This window comes from Misgurnus anguillicaudatus, chromosome 4, assembly GCF_027580225.2.
Source record: "Misgurnus anguillicaudatus chromosome 4, ASM2758022v2, whole genome shotgun sequence".
Lineage (NCBI taxonomy): Eukaryota > Metazoa > Chordata > Actinopteri > Cypriniformes > Cobitidae > Misgurnus > Misgurnus anguillicaudatus.
This window is the reverse complement of record NC_073340.2, coordinates 14,270,269-14,292,099: the sequence shown is the minus strand read 5'-3', so window position 1 is coordinate 14,292,099 and position 21,831 is coordinate 14,270,269. Positions and strand designations below refer to the sequence as shown.

General features: G+C 37.8%; 2 protein-coding genes across 8 annotated transcripts in view; one reads left to right on the top strand and one right to left on the bottom strand.

Moving 5' to 3' along the window:
* Window positions 1–9,747: 9,747 nt before the first annotated feature.
* mylpfb (myosin light chain, phosphorylatable, fast skeletal muscle b) lies at window positions 9,748–12,931 on the top strand. The gene is made up of 6 exons (XM_055176431.2): window positions 9,748–9,892; window positions 10,437–10,532; window positions 11,923–12,103; window positions 12,208–12,286; window positions 12,444–12,492; window positions 12,566–12,931. Exons 1-6 carry the CDS (start codon window positions 9,890–9,892, stop codon window positions 12,668–12,670), a joined length of 513 nt encoding a protein of 170 aa, XP_055032406.1. The 5' UTR covers window positions 9,748–9,889; the 3' UTR covers window positions 12,671–12,931.
* A 157-nt stretch (window positions 12,932–13,088) lies between these two features.
* Window positions 13,089–21,831, bottom strand: part of LOC129420842 (transforming growth factor beta-1-induced transcript 1 protein) — a 37,029-nt gene continuing 28,286 nt past the window's right edge. For all 7 annotated transcript variants that reach the window (XM_073866746.1, XM_055175967.2, XM_055175968.2 and 4 more), the window contains 2 exons: window positions 20,529–20,677; window positions 13,089–19,062 (listed from right to left, as the gene is read on the bottom strand). In XM_073866746.1, the coding sequence (XP_073722847.1) occupies window positions 18,796–19,062; window positions 20,529–20,677 (416 nt within the window). In that variant the 3' untranslated portion in view covers window positions 13,089–18,795. The remainder of the gene's footprint in view (window positions 19,063–20,528; window positions 20,678–21,831) is intronic.

Sequence of the window (21,831 nt, the reverse complement as noted above, 5' to 3'; positions counted from 1 at the left end):
GGCACTGCTCGTGACTAGTAGGAGGTAGCAAGAACCACAGTTACCAGCTGGATGGAATTCAAATTTGCTTTCTTCTCGGCTTTCCTTGCAGAAGATTATGAAGATGAACTGGCTGAACGTGTTCGAAACAAACTCAAGGAGATAAAGTCTCTATTAGGGACTTTGCTTTTAGTTACAAAGTTCTGTCAGGAACAGGAGACGAACCCAGGCGCAGACAGTATAACAGAAACTTTTATTATGACAGAAATGAGAAAACAAAACCCACGAGGGGGCAAAACACACTAGGGAAAACAAAACACCAACCAACTAGACTTAACAATAAACTACACAAGAAACTACACTTACTTGACTGAATACTAGACTAGATTTAATAAGAATCAACACACAGGATAAGTACAAAACGAACGAGCACAGGACAGCAAACACAAGGGCATTAAATAGGGGAGCAAATCAAGAGGGAACAGGTGACATGAATCAAACAATAATTAGGTGATTAACAAGGAGACAAGGGGGCGGGGTTATAGACAAGACAGGCAAGGCACATGGCCAGATAAACAAAGCCAAGTGCCTTAACATAAAACATGGTACTGCCAGAACCCTGTCACAAGGAGCTAGAAACTATGACAAGACAGGATCCTGACAGTACCCCTCCCCCAAGGGACGCCACCTGGCGTCCCTCAAGGGAACACCCTAGACATAAGACAAGATTGGGACAGAGACAAGAACCAGCAAAACATGACAACTAACAACAATGGTAAACAATACAACAGAACAAATGGGTTGGGGTTACATAATAAAAACAACAAATAGGGGAGGGGGGAGGGGGAACAGAGTTCATGGGGGGAGGTCCAGACAGGGTGGAAATGGGTGGGACAGTCTTAGGTCCAGGGGGTGTTGAGGGCTTGGGGCGAGTAGTCTGGGCAGGCTTGGTGGAGGGTAAACGAGATAGGATAGTCTCAGGGGGGGCCACCATCTGGGGCCAGGGCATGACAGGGATAGCAGATTGTGGTAGAGCAGGACCTGAAATGATGGGGGGAATGGAAGGAAACAAGGCGGGGTTCCAGGGCAGAGGAGTCGGAGAAGAAACAGGCAGGGGAAGTCCAGGGCTGAATGGGTAGGGAAGAGAGTTCAGGGAGGACATAGAAGCTGAGGACCAGGGGCCTATACCATGAAGCCGGTTTAAGTGGATAGCCAGGTAAGTTTAAGATTAGTTTGCGCCAACCCTGGGTTTTAGGTACCATGAAAGTAGCGCGGCTTTAAATGGTGTTCGTCGCCATGGTATCTTATGCTGCACGACTAACCTGCCCCGGGGCAGGTTATGTTCTGGATTCGAGATCTGAGACTGCAGTTTGACCAATCAGCTGCGAGCAAAGAAATATGTAGGTGACGTAACTACTAGCGTCTCCGCGCAAACTTTATTTATTCTTATTTTTTTATTGAACATATTCAAATACAAACATTAAGGCATATTTAACAATCACTATTTTCCGTGTTGATACCGCATTTAAAGAAAAAAAAGAGAAAAAAAAAACTAAGAAAAAACAAAAAGAAAAGGAGGGTGAGGGTCTTTATCTTAAACATCCAAAGCAGAAAGAAGTCTCTCCACGCAAATTGTTAGAGCACTTCGTAGAGAGAGAGAGTTTTTAGTTTTCCCTTGCCCAGTTATTTGTATTAAATATCTAGATTTTCCACGGAAGGAATCTCTTATCTTTGCAAACTTCTAGCCTCACATAAGAAATGTATTACGTTGAATCCGTGCCCTTACTGTACCTTAAATGATGTGTATAGCGTTGCGCTTTTTTGCAAGTGGTACATACTTGTATGCGGTCGATGGGGAAAACACGGTTTGCATGCGCAAGGTGGTCCTCGCACTGTAAAAAAGCCACTACATTAACAGCTTCACAGTGTTCCCCGGACATTTCCCGACCATGTCTTTAAAAGAGGGCTATTAGGATTATAAAATTCTCTGTAAGATTATTAACAAATTTAACAATGTACAAAAAATTTTTTTAAAAAAAGCATGTTTCACTTTGGGTACCTAAATATATTATGCAATGAAGTACATGTTAATGTACATGTTATATTAAAAAGAGCAGAGGCAGTATTATTTCGCTCTTAAAATTAATCTTCATACTTTTGTATAATTAGCTCATGCTCCTCAGCTAAAAAAATACACTGCTCGTACGTGCTCCCTCTATTTCTATTCCGATTGGTTGTTCGGTGCCGACGTCACTCTTTTACGTGCACGCGCGGGTGGAGTAATCATAGCCTAAAGATCAAACCCTGAGTTGACAGAGAAAGTTGATAAGCCGCTTCATGGGACCAATAAAGCCTGATTGCATCGGTTTGGTTTTGTCAACTCAAAACCAATCCTGTAACCCCGAGTTTGTTCAGCTACCTTCATGGTATAGGCCCCAGGTTGAGTGGCAGGGTGATGAGGGTGCAGGAGATGCAGCAATAGACAATGGAGGCGAGACAGGGGGCGCCGCAGCGGGCTGGACAGCCGAGACAGGGGGCGCCGCAGCGGGCTGGACAGCCGAGACAGGGGGCGCCGCAGCGGGCTGGACAGCCGAAGACCCTTTCTTCCTCTTCTTTTTCTTTGGCCGGGGTGCAGAGAGTGTCGGAGAAGAGAGAGGAACCGTGATGGGCGTGGCAGGCTCCAAGGAGGACCCCTCGGATGCCGACTCCCACGATACCCTCCGCTCGCGCTTCCTCTGCAGGCTGACAAACTGAGCAGAGTCTTCCGGAACTGAAACTGAGAGCGCCGAGCCCTCCTGCGTCATCACTCCGACGATGAGTCCCTCTGGTATAGAAGGAAGTGGGCTGCCCTTGGACTGGGAGGATGCCCTTTCATCCCAGGACCGTTGGCGTTGAGCGAAGCGGCCCACCATCTCCCAATAGGGCAGGGAAACCAGGCTCTCTCGCTCCAGAACCGGTGGAGGATTGTTAAGGCCGGCCACCAGGTATTCACTGGCCAGGAAGTCAGGATAGCTCCCCTTGCTCTTCTCAACAGCCAAGGCGTAATCCTGGAGGGAGAGTCTACCCTGAGATGGAAATGGGCTGTTACCCGCAAGAGTCTGTGAGGTAATGGACCTCCACCATTCGGGGTCCTGTGCACGCCGCATGATGGCACTGTCTGCTGGGTTCTATAAATGGCTTGTTCGTTCTGTCAGGAACAGGAGACGAACCCAGGAGCAGACAGGATAACAGAAACTTTTATTATAACAGAAATGAGAAAACAAAACCCACGAGGGGGCAAAACACACTAGGGAAAACAAAACACCAACAAACTAGGGATGGCTGACGCGAAACAGTCGTTCCGAAGCTTTGCGAGATCCCGAAGCGCAGATGTGTCGAAACACTGATTCGAAGCGTGATTCAAAACACCCATGTCACGTGACTATGACCAAACGAAGCCTCGAAGTGTTTCACTAAGTGTTTCATCAGGTGTGGTCTGCCGAATCAGCGTTTGATTGGCACGGTCGGGAACAAACAACACAATCGCACATCTGTATAAAAGTGAAATAAACGCATATTGACGTTATGGGTTTTGTGAGAGGAGTATTTCAAAGGCTGGAGAAATTATCTGTAAAAAAGAAGTCCTAAGTCCTTCCCCACACAGCAGATATTTATATGTGACATGGTGGCTTGATTTATTTAAAAAAATTCTTATTGTTTATGTGGTATTTATCTCTATTCAATTTATTTTTAAATAGACCAGCTTATAGTTATTGACAATGATAAGCCTAAAAGCTCATGTAGTTGTCAAACAGATGTTAAAACCAAAACAAAAAATATATAACTTCATTGTGACGACGGTAATAGTAATGCGTTTCCCGAGGTTCGATCCAAAGGGTTGTTGTATGTGAGTCGATGACACTATCCACTCTCCCACGTGATCACTTGTGACTATCAATCAACATGTGGGATACGATTTGTCAGCGATCGTCTAAAACCTTGTCAAGGCTGCGCTATGGCTATACATGCAAATGACCACTAGGTGTCACTATGGAGGCGGTTTCGAACTATGTTTCGAAGCCTCGACACAATTAATTTAACTGTTTCAGTGTTTCACGAAGCCTCGCTCGGCCCATCACTACAACAAACTAGACTTAACAATAAACTACACAAGAAACTACACTTACTTGACTGAATACTAGACTAGATTTAATAAGAATCAACACACAGGATAAGTACAAAACGAACGAGCACAGGACAGCAAACACAAGGACATTAAATAGGGGAGCAAATCAAGACGGAACAGGTGACATGAATCAAACAATAATTAGGTGATTAACAAGGAGACAAGGGGGTGGGGTTATAGACAAGACAGGCAAGGCACATGGCCAGATAAACAAAGCCAACCCAGTAAACAATTACGGCCTTTCAACGTTGAAATATGGTTGAAAATAAGTCGGTCCGCCTTGGACTGGTTTACGACGTGATTTCAACTAAGTAGTTTTGGCTGGACTGTTTGACTACGTGTTTTCAACTGACCATGTTTTCAACTCATAATCTACCAGTAAACAATTGCGGTCTTTCAACGTTGAAATATGGTTGAAAATAAGTCGGGCCGCCTTGGACTGGTTTACGACGTGATTTCAACTAAGTAGTTTTGGCTGGACTGTTTGACTACGTGTTTTCAACTGACCACGTTTTCAACTCATAATCTAAGACAGCTAGATAATCTGTTATACATGCTAAAACAACGGAGAAAACAAATGACCAAACCATGATTATTATTATTGTAGATCATTTTTGTTAATGATTGCGCTTGCGTACTCTATGAACACTGAGAGACACCGTACTAGTGGAAGTGCACATGAGTCCTGTTGGCGCTGTTTTATATTTCCCTGCCGGGTTGAAGTGTTTAATTTCGGTTTGTTGCCTGTGGCTGTGTAAGCTGTATATTGAATATACACTACAGATGTTTATGTAATAAATACGGCTGGTTTGGATTTATCATGGGCTCTTCACTCATTTCTACAATTATCTTAAGTAAATGTAAAGAGTTTTACATATTACGTCAAAGTTATAAAAAATATGAAACTGTGATTGTGGTGCAATGAGGATTCATGATCTATTACCCCACCCCACCAGGTGGCGATAATGCACCATTAAAGGTAGTTGCCAACCGCCATAAAACTGAAAGAAGAAGCAGCGAAGAGGCGTGAATGTGACGCGAATCTTCCACCCATCATCACAGACCGTGTGTCTCAATTCGTTCCCTAGCTCCCGAGGTCGTGAATCAGTATATCGTGTACACAGGTTCGGGCACTGGTAAGGACCCTAGCTCACTTCACATTGGGACAATGTTCACTTATTTTTCTGTCACGTGGCTATAAGCGCGTACAGCTGTTACTCATCAACAACCGGCAAACCCAACATCTCTCTGACTTAATTTTAAAAACAGTACATTGTGAAAAACGCTGTCATTATTCTCTTACATATCTGTGCATAAAATTGGAGGCATATAATTACATTTTAAATGTAATAAATATATTTACAATTTTAAATAACTATTATTAATTTAAATATTGAGTAGATTGTGGTTCCTTACTGTGTAGCAATGTGTGTTTATATTTACAACTAAAACAAACGTTTGTCTTTATAAAAGTTCTGTAACATTTCATACAGTTTATTATTGAGTTGGATCACGTGATGTTCGGTTGGCGAGCTTCAGAAAAGGTCACGTGATTTCCGGTTAGGGAACATAGTGAACATCGATGCTCACTGGTTTTTGCGGTGCATTGTGGGAATTTTTAGGGAACGAACGTTCCAGTGCACTGAACGGATTTTGCGATTGAGACATCCCTTAAAATGGCTGACTCCCTGATCAGTGCCCTGACTACTGAACAAGGGAGCTGATTGAGACACACGGAGAGAGAAGCCCAACCAACCGCCAGATTACAGAAAGCTCTGGACTGCTCATAGCAGGGATTTTCAAAGCTGTCCTGGAGGACCACTAGTACTGCACATTTTGCATGTTTCCCTTTTGTGACACACCTCATTCAGTTACCTTACACACCCAGTTCAAGTCTTGCAGTCTCTACTAATGAGCTGAAAATTTAAACCAGGTGTGTCTAATGAGGGAGACAAATTGTGCAGTACTAGTAGTCGTCCAGGACAGCTTTGAAAACCTCTGGCTCATTGCATTGGACTGACCTATGTTTACTGCGCTCTGAAATCTGTGTTGGTATATGTTTATTGCACTCTGTGTTGGTTACTGGACCGACCTGTTTATTGCAGACTGTGAAATCTGTTGGTTACTTGACTGTTTGCACTATTTAAAATGTGCTGTTTTATTAAAGTTATTATAACCCTTTAAAGCTTTGTTTCATTTTATAAAATGTTATTTGGTATGTTAATGTGGTCCTGTTTTCAACATTGAAAAGATGGACGAATGTGGACCAAAATTAGACGTTGAAGGTCGACCTGATTTGAACGTTGAAAAGATGGACGAATATGACGTCTTTTCAATTTTCATTTTCAACCTTCAATGGACCAAAATTAGACGTTGAAGATCGACCTGTTTTCAACATTGAAAAGAAGGACAAATTTGACGTCTTTTCAATTTTCATTTTCAACCTTCAATGGACCAAAATTAGACGTTAAAGATCGACCTGTTTTCAACGTTGAAAAGAAGGACAAATTTGACGTCTTTTCAATTTTCATTTTCAACCTTCACTGGACCGTAATTAGACGTTGAAGATCGACCTGTTTTCAACGTTGAAAAGTTGGACAAATTTGACGTCTTTTCAATTTTCATTTTCAACCTTCAGTGGACCAAAATTAGATGTTGAAGGTTTACGTCTACTCAACGTCCAATAGACGACTTTTTGCTAGCTGGGAAGTGCCTTAACATAAAACATGGTACTGCCAGAACCCTGTCACAAGGAGCTAGAAACTATGACAAGACAGGATCCTGAAAAGTACTTTGCAAGCGATGGAAATCTAACCTGGATAAAAGGGACATAGTTAGATGATACTTAAGAACATAAAACCCTACCTTGCTAGTCATCTTCGTGGACATGTTAACACTGTGGAAGAACTTGTACGTCTTGGCCACCAGCTAGAAGGAGACCATGAACAACAAACACAATGTGATAACCGAGCCATGCCCAAAACCACTACCATGTCAGTTAAAGAAACAGCATCTACCCCACCTATTGTACAATGTTGGCGCTGCAAAGAGCTGCATGCCCCAGGCAGCTGTCCAGATTATATCTCCTCAACATCAGTGTCTGACCTTGTGCTTTTAGAAGAATGGTCAAAAATTTCAATAAACACACTCCTAAACCTTGTAGAAAGTCTTCCAAGAAGAGTTGAAGCTGTTATAGCAAAGGGTGGTCCACCTCCATATTAAACCCTATGAATTAAAAATGGGATGTCATTCAGGTTCATTTGCATATAAAGGAAGGTGTCCCCAAAAAAAAAAAACATGACCAATTGTCCCCACAAAGATAGGAATACCAGTATTTTCGTGACCTTGGGGGGACATTTTGAGGTCCCTATAAGGAAACAAGCTTATAAATAAAACAGAATAATGTTTCTGGAAAATGTGAAGTAGCAGAAAGTTGGTTTGGGTTAGGGGAAGGGAATAGAATATACAGTTTGTACAGTATAAAATGCATTACGTCTATGGAATGTCTCCAAAAAACATGGAACATAAACATTTAACATTGCATTTCAAAAATACAACAGTTTATATATCCTTATTTTATTATGGGTAATAAAGAAAAAAATTAATGGACACAAAAGTACACGGACCTAGAAGATAGAAACAATTGTATTATTCATTTGGTCAAATTTTCATTCAGCCATATTTGATTATACAGTTACAATATGAATATGGCTTAAAATGTAATTGGACAAAAAGAAAACACAATCTCAAAATGGGTGCTCGACCAAAAATTAAAGTATTAAATGTAAATTTGTCAAACCAAACACATAAAACATCATTTTCTCACTCTCATGTTGTTACAAACCCATATAAATGTCTTTGTTCTGATAAACATGTAGAAACATTATTTTAAGGAATGTTTGTAACCAAATGACTATGGAAGTGAATAGGGCTTGTGATCGATTTGCTTACAAACTTCGTCAAAATATACCCAAGCTTACAGTTGGGTAAAAGTATCACATATCATTTTAATCGGGAGTTATTAGACTTGGTGGCACCTGAAAAAAGTATAAGCGGCAGAGACAGGGAGTCACAGATGATGAGATAAAGACTGAATGTATTAAATGTGACAGAAAGACAAAGTAGAGATTGTGTTGTTTCAGTGAGGGAACATGTGCCATAGTTAAAGGAGACTTCCAAATAAACTTTTCAATTGTTCAGAACAGGGGGTGTGAAAATCGGGGGATGCTGGGTTATTTCTGGCCACAGCTGTCACTCTTTATTTGACCCTTAAACTCTGTGTGTCTTTTTCAGCTCTTCTGTAATTTCACAATGCAAGTTATAAATGTACAACTTTGCATTCGTCCAGAGCAACATTCCTACACTGTCAGAAAGAAATTGTCAAAAAAATGGTCCCTAGTTGTCACTGTGACAATACTCAAAAAGTACACATTTGCACCTAAAGAGTTTATATTGGTACACCAGGGGTACATCTTGCCTCAAAGGTACATACATATCTCTACCTATATGATACATATTTAAAAGGATACTGCCGCAGTGATAGCTTTGACCGTTTCTTGACCATTTTCTCTGACAGTGTATTAGAAATAAAATAATAAAACATAATACATTTTTTTTTCAATTCAATGTTATTTATATAGCGATTTTCACAATTGTTTAATTGTTTTAAAGCAGCTTTACATTAATAAAAGCAGGGAAAAAAAGAAAAATCGGTGGACAACATACACTGAAAAAAATGATTAATTGAATATAATAGTAAAGTAATTGGAATCAATTTATTTAAGCTGCATTTAAACAAAAGTTTTATATTTAATTTTACTTTACTAATCTTTTTTGTTTAAATGTAGCTTAGATAAATTGATTAAATTCAATGAATCATTTTTTTCAGTGTACAAGCAGTGTACAGCGGCTATGTTTACACCATAGCGAGCGTAGTAATAATGTAACATATAGAAGAGAGTTCTAAGTTAAGCCAATGTCAACTGACTGATATAAATCCTAACCTTCGAAATTCGTATGATTAAATATTTCAATTACTATCTTTCGTTAGATAAAGTCTTACAGCAGGTCTATTCAGAAGGTTTGGAAAACCCTTTTTTTTTTACAAAATTTAAAGATCATGTTGACAGAAAACAGCTCTATGTTGTGGAAGAGCCATATTTTTTGAAAGTGGTCTCATTTACAGCCAGTTTTACCTCATTAAACTGTTGTGTTAAAAGTGTACTTATTTAAAAAAGATATTCATTTATGTTAGCCTTATGATTTAGTTTAAAGCTGCTTGTGTGACATGACGCCATGGGTTGTTTTGAACTTCTTGTTGGTCTCTCTGGTGTGTATATACACGTAACAACAAACAGTTCCGAATAATTGTGTGAACAATATAGGTTAATTGATCTGACACACTATATTACTGAGTGCCACAGTACAGTAAAGCCTGCAACTACTTCTTGGACTTTCCATATTTGTCTATAAGCTAAACCAAACTCTAGCCAAAATTACTGGACCGAATTCACCTCATTCCAAGGCGTGCAAGTCCTATTTTGGAACAGGAACGAAAGGTGATACCCAAAGCTACTCCTGTCTTTTACTTTACCAGCAATCTCTCTCCCTGCCAAACCTGATGGTTAGACTAAAGTTAGCACACAGAGGGCGGTATATAAGACCACAGAAAGGCACTACATTTCATGTCAGTGACATCCGTGTGGTGTGGAGTTGTTTTTTGGCCAACCCCTTAAACTTTGAAAGATGGTAAGTGTTTCTTAGCAAACCTTTTAAAATCTTTTTAAATGTCAGTTGGTAAATTGGATAACTTTTTTCCTCATTTAAAAATTCTGCCAAAATATTACATTACAAGCGCTGTATCATTTTGGAAAAAAATAAATAAATAAACAAAATCAAACCGGAAATAGTAGTTTTGTAAGCATCGTGGTAGTCTAATTATGTTCATAGACATGTTTGGCAGGCAAGGGAAGTTGAGGAGCCAACACACTTAATAGCTTTACTAGACATCCTCGAGTGCTTACTGTACAGGATATTCATTCATCAACCTCCAACCAAACCACAGCTTTAAAAAGAACTAATGGTTTTGTGTGTTAGCTGATATATTTTGACATATAATTTAATACCTGCAACAGAAACAATAGATTTTCTTTGGAAAAGTCAAAATATATGTTAAGACGATAAATGTTTTTGTTTGTTTCAGACACTTCGCTTGACCATTTGTTCAGCTCTTTTTAAGGTGCTTTTTAAATGTTTCATTCATGTGTTTACTCCATTTTTTTTTTCTGCCTAGGCACCCAAGAAGGCTAAGAGGAGGCAGCAGGCAGAAGGAGGCAGTTCTAATGTTTTCTCTATGTTTGAACAGAGCCAGATCCAGGAGTACAAAGAGGTGCCGTGCTTTCACATTATTTATTATCACATTAACACATTTTTATTAATATTTCTTCTCCACATCTATAATGCACAATATACACAGTTTTGCCTTTAAAACCGTTATGTTCCATTAGTCTTATCTTTGGGCTATACATGTCCTGCCTTAAATAAATACTGTAATTATCAAATAAACAATGATACAATTCGCCTTACAATTCCTACAGATTATGTGAAATGCTTGTCCTAAAATAGTAATAATAAAGGGAAAAGATATTACCCCTATATATTCATTTGAAAGATGAGAGGAAGTTTAGCATTATTTCAAGTAATCATAATTGTTAAATGCTAACCTTGTAAATAGATTGTCTGGGACCCTGTTTGCAAAAATCTAAAATACAGTTTTGTTATTTGTTGTTTTTTACATGAATTACATACTGTGAAAAAATAACCTTGATATCCTTGATATGTTAAATATTGACCAAGTAAGATCATGCCAAAGATTGCAATTAAAGTGAAATCAATGCGTGAAAATTAAAAAAGTTAGTATTTTTAACAATAAGCAGCATATTTCAGACATTTTGGTAACAATGTTACACTATTTATGTCACAGTCTAGTTCCAGGTAGCTGGTAGTTATCAAGTATGTTATACTATTAAACAACTTTGAACTTTCAAGTCAACATGCGTAATTCAAAGGGTCTATTTAAAATTAAAACACAGGATTCCTTGAAAGATGCTTAATATCCCACTGTTAAAAAAAAATGCTGTAATTATGCAGCTGATTGCCAGTAACTTACTGTAGAAGATAAATACAAATGTTTTATGTTCATTTAACTTTGAACAAACTATTGCCAGTAAATAACATAAATGTAAAATCTACAGTAAGTTACTGGCAGCAAGTTGCCACTAATACCCATTTAGATAATTCATTGATAATATCTTACATACATTACAAATTATCTAAATTGCTGCAAATTGTGATTACGCAGCTATTGTAAGTAGAATGAAGGGTGCCATGAATGGGGACAGAAAGATTAGTTGAGGGTAGCAAAAGTAACTAACCCCCTCTCCTTAAATATCCCCAAAGGCTTGTCACACATTCTGTGACCATTAACAACTTAGTAAGACAAGTGGCCAGCACCTGCCAAGAGACTTCTTGGTCTCAGATGTCGTCTAAAGTTTCATGGGTGTTTAAGTAAAGGAACACCAAGATCTGATCTCAGAAAGCCAAAAACATTTCATTTTAGCTCCTGAAAATGAGCTTGTATTTATTTAACTGGATGCACCTTTTTGGAAAAGTAATTTACAAGTAAATTGATAAAGTATAATTGATCTCTTCTCTGCTTATAGAAGTAATCCAGTATGAATTAGCATTTATTGTCTGAAATCCTTCTCCAAAACAAAGAGGCTTTCACAATCATTGACCAAAACAGGGATGGTATCATCAGCAAGGACGATTTGAGAGACGTGTTGGCCTCCATGGGTCAGCTTAATGTGAAAAACGAAGAGTTGGAAGCCATGATCAAGGAGGCAAGTGGCCCCATCAATTTCACCGTTTTCCTCACCATGTTTGGTGAGAAGCTTAAAGGTGAGTTGTTTCATCTGACATTTATTTTGTAATAACAGATTTACATTTACATGTATCATCCCATCAAACATTTAAAACATTTCTTTTTAAAACTATTCTTTCAGGCGCAGACCCTGAGGATGTTATTGTGAGTGCTTTTAAAGTTTTGGACCCTGAAGGTACTGGTACCATCAAGAAGGAATTGTAAGTGTTCTTACCAATTGCTGTTTACATTTCACTAAAGATCTCCAGTAAAGATTTTTTTAGTATTATGACTAAAATAGTACGGATTAATCTGATAGATGTATATTTAAAGGTATATACATAATGTAATTGTTTTCTTTTTTGTTTTTTATTATAGCCTTCAGGAACTCTTGACCACCCAGTGTGACAGATTTACTCCAGAAGAGGTTAGTTGTGGTTATTTTATTATTCTATTATTTTTAATTGACCAGACTTCTAATGGTTTTCTTGTTCTCCTAGATAACCAACCTGTGGGCTGCCTTCCCCCCAGATGTGGCCGGCAATGTAGACTACAAGAACATCTGCTATGTCATTACACATGGAGAAGAGAAAGAGGAAGAATAAAATGATCTAATAAACAAATCTCTCTACCTCACTCATTACTGCACTCATATAATGTCATTACCGGTTTTCATTCTCAGGATTCTGATTGCCCATTTGTTTTCTGAAAGGAACATTTTTTTCTCAACCTTCCTCTGGAGGGCTATTGGCATTTGAGTTGAATGTAAGTCACATGGCGCATATGGGGTTATTTTCAATAAAATAATCTATTCTAAAATCATGGCAAGAGAATATTTCTATAATAAAGGGATATATTCTTGGTCAGTGCCTCTCACTTACTTTCTTTGAGAAGGAAGGAAAGATATATAGTATCATCACAAAGGAAGATTTTTCTTTCATTATTCTTTCCTATTTACATCGTTTTGTCTCAGACTGCTTGTAACTCACAGCAACCTTTAAATAAAAACGCCATCTTTCTTACTTCTTTTGTCAATAGATATTATGTTTTATTAATGAATAAACAATAACAATAAGAAACAATAAAATCTTGCATTGAAAATAATAATTTGATTCTTGGGGTCATGTCCAGTTAAATGCATATGGTTTTAATTTCACCATGAGTAAATTGTCCACCATTTCAGTTTTACCACAGCACCACCTACTGGTCCAGGTTTATTTTTGCTTATTAGGCCATGTTTAGTTTGAATGGAAATCCAGCAGCCTGAATCACATTTATTATAGAGAAAAATCCTAGGGTGTAAAACTTAATAAAGTCTATGAAGTTATCAGATAACAATTTAGCATACTGTTTCAGCACCTTTAAACAAAACATTAAATTATACAATGTAGTGCTGTTAATTTTCTGAGGTTTAATTACACAGAACTTATGATAAATTAATGTATTTTATAAAATATCATAAAACTGGGGCCAGTTTGAGAACCACTGCTTTAGCATGTTAAAATTAATCTTTTGAATCTTGTATTCACATCCTTTCAGTCTCTTTGCAAAGCTACATCAGATTGTTACATATTTGCAAAATAAGTTTGGAAACATTGTACAGTTATAATGTACTCTGACACAATTAAATGTATTTATTAGATACTGATAAATGATGCAAACACTGATTTCTAGCATATTTTTTCGCATGACAAAAACAAACATCTTTGCAGAATAATAGGATATATAATTATGCTGTAGCAGTGAAAACAAGTTGCAGCACAAAACTAAGGTGTTAAAAAAATGTTTCATATGTAAATAGACAAAAAATATGAATGTTTAAAGACATGACAATTTGTAATTTACGCACCCTCATACAATCCTAAATGTATTTGACATTTATAAATTTCCCATTTGTGAGAAACATTAATGGTACTAAAATGTAAACAAGAAGATCCAAGTGCTAAATTCATATTTGTCTCTTTTATAGTCATATTTCATATTTGGCACTTTTCATATTTGGAAATAGGCGTTTACATTTTGACATTTTATTAACCGACTGGAGTCATTTAGATTAAAATTGGGTGTATCTGCTTTTTAGAGCTTCGTCATTTTGAGTATTGTATATAGAGGTAACATACTGGCATTTCAATTTTTAATCCGGTAAAATTATAGCACTTTATACCATTTTGCATTGTAGCAAAGCAGCTTTACAGAAATACAGAACAGTAAATGCAAAACATGATTCATTTTTGAATAAAGAAGAAATATGGGGCACCAAATAATACACGGTTAATTGTAACACAGCAGTAATTGTTACACAGCTCATTTTTGAAAATTTGTGAAAAGTTATGATGTGTTTTTGTTATGATACTGGACAAAGAGTTTTGGAGGCATGAAAGTAAATTTCTCCTATCATATGAGCAATTCCATGCAAATGTCATCCTTATCATGTAAAGTTAAGTTTTTAGTTATTGTTTTTAAAAATACTGATATATCAGATGTCAATTTTGGTCATTTAATATGCAAGTCTCTGTTAAAGTTTTAAAGCATTTTTTCATTATTTTTCATTAAGTAAGTGCGAATTTCAGAATTGTCACGTCCATAACAGAAAAATGTCACATCCATAACATTGCTTCTTCCTCAAAAATACACACACATTTAAATAAAATAAATATTATTTGTTATTGAAAGAAAATACCCTTCTCCATAGTTGGGTATTGCTTCTGGTTTGTGCATTTTAATTCACAGAAATCCTGCAAAATATGTTGTCTCCCAAAAACGTGTTCTTTTTTGTCATATCCATAACACATGTACTGTATATTTGCCTCATCTAAAACATACTGTACGTACAGACTTTTTCTGATGTCTGGACTCATCATGGGTTAAGGGAAAATAAACACATGGTTCAATTATTGGTAATGCATTTTCTGAGAATTAAAATTTTAAGTTTTGACTGCAAATGTCACATCCATATTGGTGGAATTGCTCGTATGTACGATTTCTGAGTTGGTCACAAAATCCAATCATATTATCTTACTCACTGACTTGTTGCCTCAAACATAACACCAGTAACTCTGATAGCTAGAACTGAAAACATTTTTACACAGTTACGGCTAAGCCTCAAGTATACAATGATAATGAAATGAAAACAATGTAAATATTAATCAAAATGATAACTAAATACAATATCACGGAAAATAACTGACAATTATTTTGCTTTAATTGTAGGGCCCTTTTAAAAATATCTCTCTGTATGCATTGATGCGTAAAATAAGGTTAGATGAAAGATCAGGGATGGATGGATATGTGTATATCTATCTCAGACAGATTTAGAAATGTGTTGTGTAAGAATGTGATTCATCTAACTTGATTTTTTTTTAATGACTGAGCCAAAACCCAAATGTGTTAGGTTGTGGTGCCTCCCTTTCCGCGACATCTGGGATGGCATGAGGGTAACGAAATTATAAAATAATTTTTGGGTCAAATAAACCTAGATTCCCCATAATTAAAACCTGCAGATACACTCATTTCAGTAATAAGAATATGTGAGTCTGCCTGTGAACCCTTCTAAAGTATTTTTTCAAGGGAATTTGCACTGATAGTGTATGAAGCACTTATGTGAAATCAGTCCAATGGACACGTCATAGGCGGGCGACACAGAAACCAGAAAACTACAAAAGAGCATCCAGTGAAACAGGTGTCTTTACATTTTATCCTACCTGTCAGATTGTCCTACCCTCGCATTGTTTTAGGTTTAGGTGTTGAGTTAGGGGAGGGGTTAGGTTTAGGGGTTGGGTTAGTCCTGTATGTTTTCTATGGGAGGTAGCAAAATCTGACAAGGTAGTACAAATCGACAGAACACCGGCTTAAGCTATTGTTCCTCAGCAAGCGTGTGTATGTTTGTCAGTGGACAAAGAATTGAGTGGTAGTTCTTGAGAGTTTGCTTAATTTGGTGTGTCCAGTAGGCTATAAGCACTTGATGCTTATGTTTACAGAATTTCTTCATGGATGATATCTGAGCAACTATTTGTAGAAAGAAAGCCCTCCGGTGACCAAGCAAACTCTTAGTAAGTTAATAGTTAAGGCTATTTCTCTTGCTTATGAGACCTCTGGATGGGCTTTAATCATTGCCATCAGAGCTCATTCTACTTATGGCATGGCAGCCTCCAGGGCATTGTGGGCTTCTAGGGGCTTCCGTTCCAGGTGTCTGTAATGCGGCAGGACGGTCCTCTCTGTTTCCCATTAATTCGGTTCTATGAGTTAGATGTTAGTTCCACACCTGGGGCCCAGGGTAGGTTTGCACCAGTTGTTCATAAGTTCTTACTTAAACTGAGATGTAAAGTCCAAACTAGAGGCTTAGTAACTACTAGCTTATAACTAACTCTGTCCTTTATTCGGTTGTACCATTTGTTCCTAAGGCAGAACGTAGCTAGTAGGTCGTAAGCTCTCCGTAAAGTAATGCGTTGTCGCATAGAATTACATACATTTTTCTTAACACAATCACAAGCCTTCTAATAGGTAAACAGGAAATAGTCTAAAACGTAATTTTAAAGTCTTTCTTGACTGGCCCAAACGGAAAGTTAAAAAAGACATTAAAGCAAACATTGAACTCACTGAAAAAAAAAATTCGTAGAAATTTCACTGTTATTGCAGCTGGTTTGCCGGTAATTTACCGCAGACCCAAATTCACGTTATTCACTGGCAAGAGTTTGTTCAAAGTTAAATAAATTTCAAACATCAACAAGTCCTTATCTTTACAGAACAAAACTATACAATAACAGCCTCATGCAAAGCATTCTGGGAACCAGAAATCATTATCAACCTTTTTCTGTTTTTTGCTTCAGGTTTTGTTTCCCAGAATGTTTTGCTTGACGCTGTTTTTTTGTTTTACTCTATAAAGACAAAGACCTGCAAATGTTCAATGTTCATTTCACTTTGAACAAAATGTTGCCAGTAAAAAACAAATTCAAATCTACGGCATGTCACCGGCAACCCAGCTGCAATTTCTACGAAATTTTTTTACAGTGTACACTTTTAAAGCAACACTATGTAGTTTTTTTACCTTTAAATAATGTCTCTAAAATTATTTCAGTGATAGAACAACTTTTAACTGGACAAATTGTACTGTTGCTGCAACCTGAGCAGCCTCCTAGCTGTTACAAGCACACTCTGAAAGTGGCGGTGGAGGGTAGAGCACACAGCCCCGCCCCTCCCCCTGCCTGCAGAAGAGTGTCTGATACCAGGCACTGTTGCGCTTTTCAACCACATGGGGGAGCTGTAAGTCATCTTTACATGGAAACTACATAGTGTTGCTTTAATTGAAAATATGTATCCCACACATGGAGGAGAAAAAAAACAGGAAGAAAAATTTCAGTCATGAAGAAATTCTTATTTTAATTGATAGATACAAGAAAACAAAACAGTTCTTGAAAACTTGTTGACGAACTTGCGGATCTTCATAATCAATACAAGCTCATTGATGTGATCTTATCTGGCTGATATCTTATTCCGACCGCTATTCATGGACAGAGGCTTCCGTAAATATTTAATTACAACGTATTGTTACGTTTAAACTAAGTTTAATGGTGCAACGCAAAAACATTTAGTAGTACGTAAGTTGTAACTTAGACATTAGTTGGGCCGGTTGCACCAGCTGTGCGTAAGTTACAACGTAAATGGGCACTTAGTTAGTAGCTTATGTTTATTCCCATATAGCGTAGCTTTGTAGCGCAACAATGGTTCCCTAAGAAGGAAAAGAGACACTGCCTTTCCCTGCCATACTTCCTGCATCCACGTCACACCTTGCTTTGGCACATTTTAAGTTGAAGTCAGCTTTGCTGCATGATATTTTATGGATTCCTGGATCCTACGTCACCCGCCTATGACGTGTCGTCTGACCATTGGACTGATTTCACATACATGCTTCAGACACTATCACACAGAAGACGTTCTCATATAGCTTCAGTGACACAGCATCTCGTACCCTTTTTAGGGATGTTTTAACAATAAATCATCCTACATAATGTAAAGAACATTCTGTGAAAATATAACCTTAATATCTTTAATATTGACTAGGTAGGTCAAACTTGAAATCAAACTTTCATACTCTGAATCTTAAAATAGAAAGTTAGATTATAGCACTTTAGCCTGGTTTTCACAGACAGGGTCACATACTGTGTATGTACATTTGAATCTTCCAACATCCACCCAATTCATACCAAGTTTGAGCATGTATAAAATGCTGTTCACACTGACAGTGATTGAAGTCATTTCTTTGCAATGGCTGCAACCGAAATGCAGGGTTGCAGCCTTGCTTTCTGTACTGTTTTGTGTATGAAGATGACTCTGTGCCACTCTACTTTACACTGTCAGAAAACAAGGTACCACCCCAGTGACAGGTTTTATACCTTTTATTCTGAGAGTGTATGCACAGACAATGTTTAGTGGGTCTCTCAAAAGGCTGGTAACAGCATATCTAATATAAAGAATACACAGAATGTGACACAAATATTGAATTTGCATGTGTGCTTATTACATCCTATGCCAGTTTTCTGCCATAACAAGTAAGGATCAAGAGGAATTTTCTGTAAAGATCCTTTCCAACAGAAACTACCATTGAATACATTAATCATAATTATTCAGTAAAGAAGCATTTGGCAACAACATAATCTGATTTCTTTATCCTATTAACGTTTTATACATTTGATATGGTACTTTAGTAATCTCTTATAATCTTTTCTTGATCTCCTTAGCCAAAGAGTTTGATGAAGCAGGAATGGCAGTAAGGTTTGCTTTCCTGTTCTTTGAAACAGCCCTTGCTGAGTGGTTTCAGGCAGAAGTGGCACACCAGATGGTGGGGATGAAACTTGGCACCCATTGCACTGACACAACGCCCCAGAATGGGCTGCTGGCATGCCTGGCACATGCTGCCTCGGGACTGGTGGTAGTGGGCTTCACACAGGGGCTGGCCCTCATACTCGAAGAAACTTCCAGTCACAAATGGGCTATAGCATTCCTGCAAAAAATATATGAAGAGTTATAGAAATAATAATTGTGTTTGCACTTCAAGCAACATAATAAATAGAATAAGCCTGTTCAATGGCAATTCGTATAAAAATGCTTGGTTGGATTAACCCTATTGTCAAATGTGGACAATCCCAACTGCTGGGTTATAACCCAGGGGCAACCTTCTGATCTCTCTGATGAAGCCAATAGGGAAGTGACTTAAACTGCAATTCATCGACTGGCCGCTTGAGGCTGGCTCCAAAAGGGAGTCAATTCCCATAGACCACCATGTAAAAAATGACTTTTAACTTTACAGTAGAAAATAATATGTTTACAGCCTGGTAAAAGTGTCAACTGTAAGGGGGGGGGGGGGTTGTAACTCATCCATTTAATTTATATTAGGCCTTAAAGTTCTGCATAATTAAGGGGCGTGGCCACTTGTTACTAAAATCGAGCTAGGCAGGCGTGGTTTCAGCAACCAGCCACCTCAGCTTCACCCATGTCCCGCCTCTTTACCCATTTTCGGTTTTGGCAAGCAACGCCTACTTTAAGCTGCAAAAACGATCTTCACATACCAATGGCTGATGTCATGGACACTACGTCCATATTTTTTTACAGTCTATGGGTATAACCCAAAGCAGTTTTGTTGTTACCCAACTATGAGTTGGAACCGCCCAACTATAGTTTGGAACAGCTCAACTATGGGTTGAAACAGCATTTGGGTTGAAAAGCACAGCATTTTGGTTGAAATTAAGACAACTGTTTGGTTTGTCCATATCTGACCCATATCTGAACTATGGTTTTAACAACCTAGAATTAGCATATAATATATGTTCTCTGATAGAAATTGACTTGCTAAACTCATAGGGTGTGTTGCACCAACAATGATTAAATTAAGCAGAGTTGAGAGCTAATCTAGGGTTTGTTGATCCCAGTTTAATTTTAATTTGAGTTGTGTTGTGTTGCACCACTTAAATGTAAACATCGATTAACAAATCTTAGATTAAAACTTTAACCTGTATTAAAACCATCATCTGCGATTTTGTCCACCATGATGAATTTGTCGGTATAACTAAACAACAACAATGTTGACGTTGACATTCAAAAAGGAAATAAACAGTTTATGCAGTCAAATAAAATGTAATTTTTTAACATAAATCACTAGGCTTTTTAAGCCAAAATGGGGGTCAACCGAACAAATTGCAACAGAATCAAACTCAATTGATTTTGTATCCTCAATATGTCTTGAGTATAGGAAAAGAATCCCATTAGGGGAAAGTTCCAAAAAAGACCCAAATATATCCTATTAATACGCCTATTCATTTAAAAAAATAATAATAATAATAAATAAATAAATAAATACTCCCCCAACGGTTCAATAATGTTCTAGTAATGTTACTATAATGTTTATAGAATGTTGTGTGGCTCCTAAAAAAATTAGGCATTAGGAAAATTAGAAGCACCATTCTCACTCACCCTACAAACAAAACACTGTGGATGCCACAAAGAACTCAGGGCTGAGATGTAATTCTCAATGATGGGCTGGGAACAACCTTGACAGCGAGATGCAAAGAGGGCCAGAAAACACTGCTGGCAATATTGCTGTCCATCACGATCATGAAATCCTGAGAAAATGCATAAATATACAGTTAACATACAGTTAATATACTTGTCAACATGAAGACAAACAATATTTGAGATTAGAGGATACTTAAATGATACATTTATGTAATTGTTGTGGTGTCCCTGCTGAAAAATCCAGCTAAGACCAGCATAAGCTGGTAGCTGGTTTTAGCCAGTTTAAGGTGGTTTATGCTGGTCCTCCCAGCCTGACAAAGCTGGTCATGCTGGTGGGCCAGCTGGTCTTCCAGCCTGACCAGCTAAGTCCAGCTAGACCAGCTTAAAAAGTGAACAAAACACAGCTAGACCAGCTTGCTACACCAGCAAAACCAGCTTCCTACACCTCCAAAACCAGCTAAAACCAAGCTGGAGACCAGCTAAAACCAGCTCACCAGCTTATGCTGGTATTAGCTGGATTTTTCAGTAGGGGTTGAAACTAGTTTCCTTTTAAGATAACTTTCACTGCATTGCGTGATAATACTTTGGGGAATTCCTTTTTGTGATTGCATGTAAAAAACGCGTGCAATTAGACCAATTCTGATAGATTGTACACGCTACAAAGCAGACAGAGTTTGCTCTTAAACAAGTGCTCTATGTGTAAAGTGTCTGTCCTCTGTGTTTGTCTGTCTAAAATAGTAAGTCAGTCAGACAAGAAAATAATTAGTTGGATAAGGATTAAGAAGGGTCTGGGGGACAGCTATTTTGAGACATGTTAATGTGTGTTTGTTTGTATGTAAGCCTAAAAGACATAAACATGAACTCGTTTTGCTCTGTGCACGCACGCTATTGTTGAGTAGGAAGCTCTGTGCTGCACACACAATGCATTTTCAAGTTTAGGGGCAGCAGTCCAATCCAACACAGTTAATCTCATCAACTGAGTAAAAAGATCACTACAAGAATAAAAACATGCCTTCGAGTTCTGCTGTAAAACAGTACAAAAAGAAAAAGAAAGTCCAATCTATAAGCATAGACCTTATTCAGTCCACAAAAAGACAAATACTGTGCACCCTAATCCAGCCTACATTAAAATCATTATGTAAAATTTGCAACATACATTAATATTTTCTTTTAACAATGTGCTGTGCTGCAGCACATCGAAACAAACATGTCAATTAACAGGAAAGTTATTATTTGTAGGGCATTAAATTTGGACACCCCT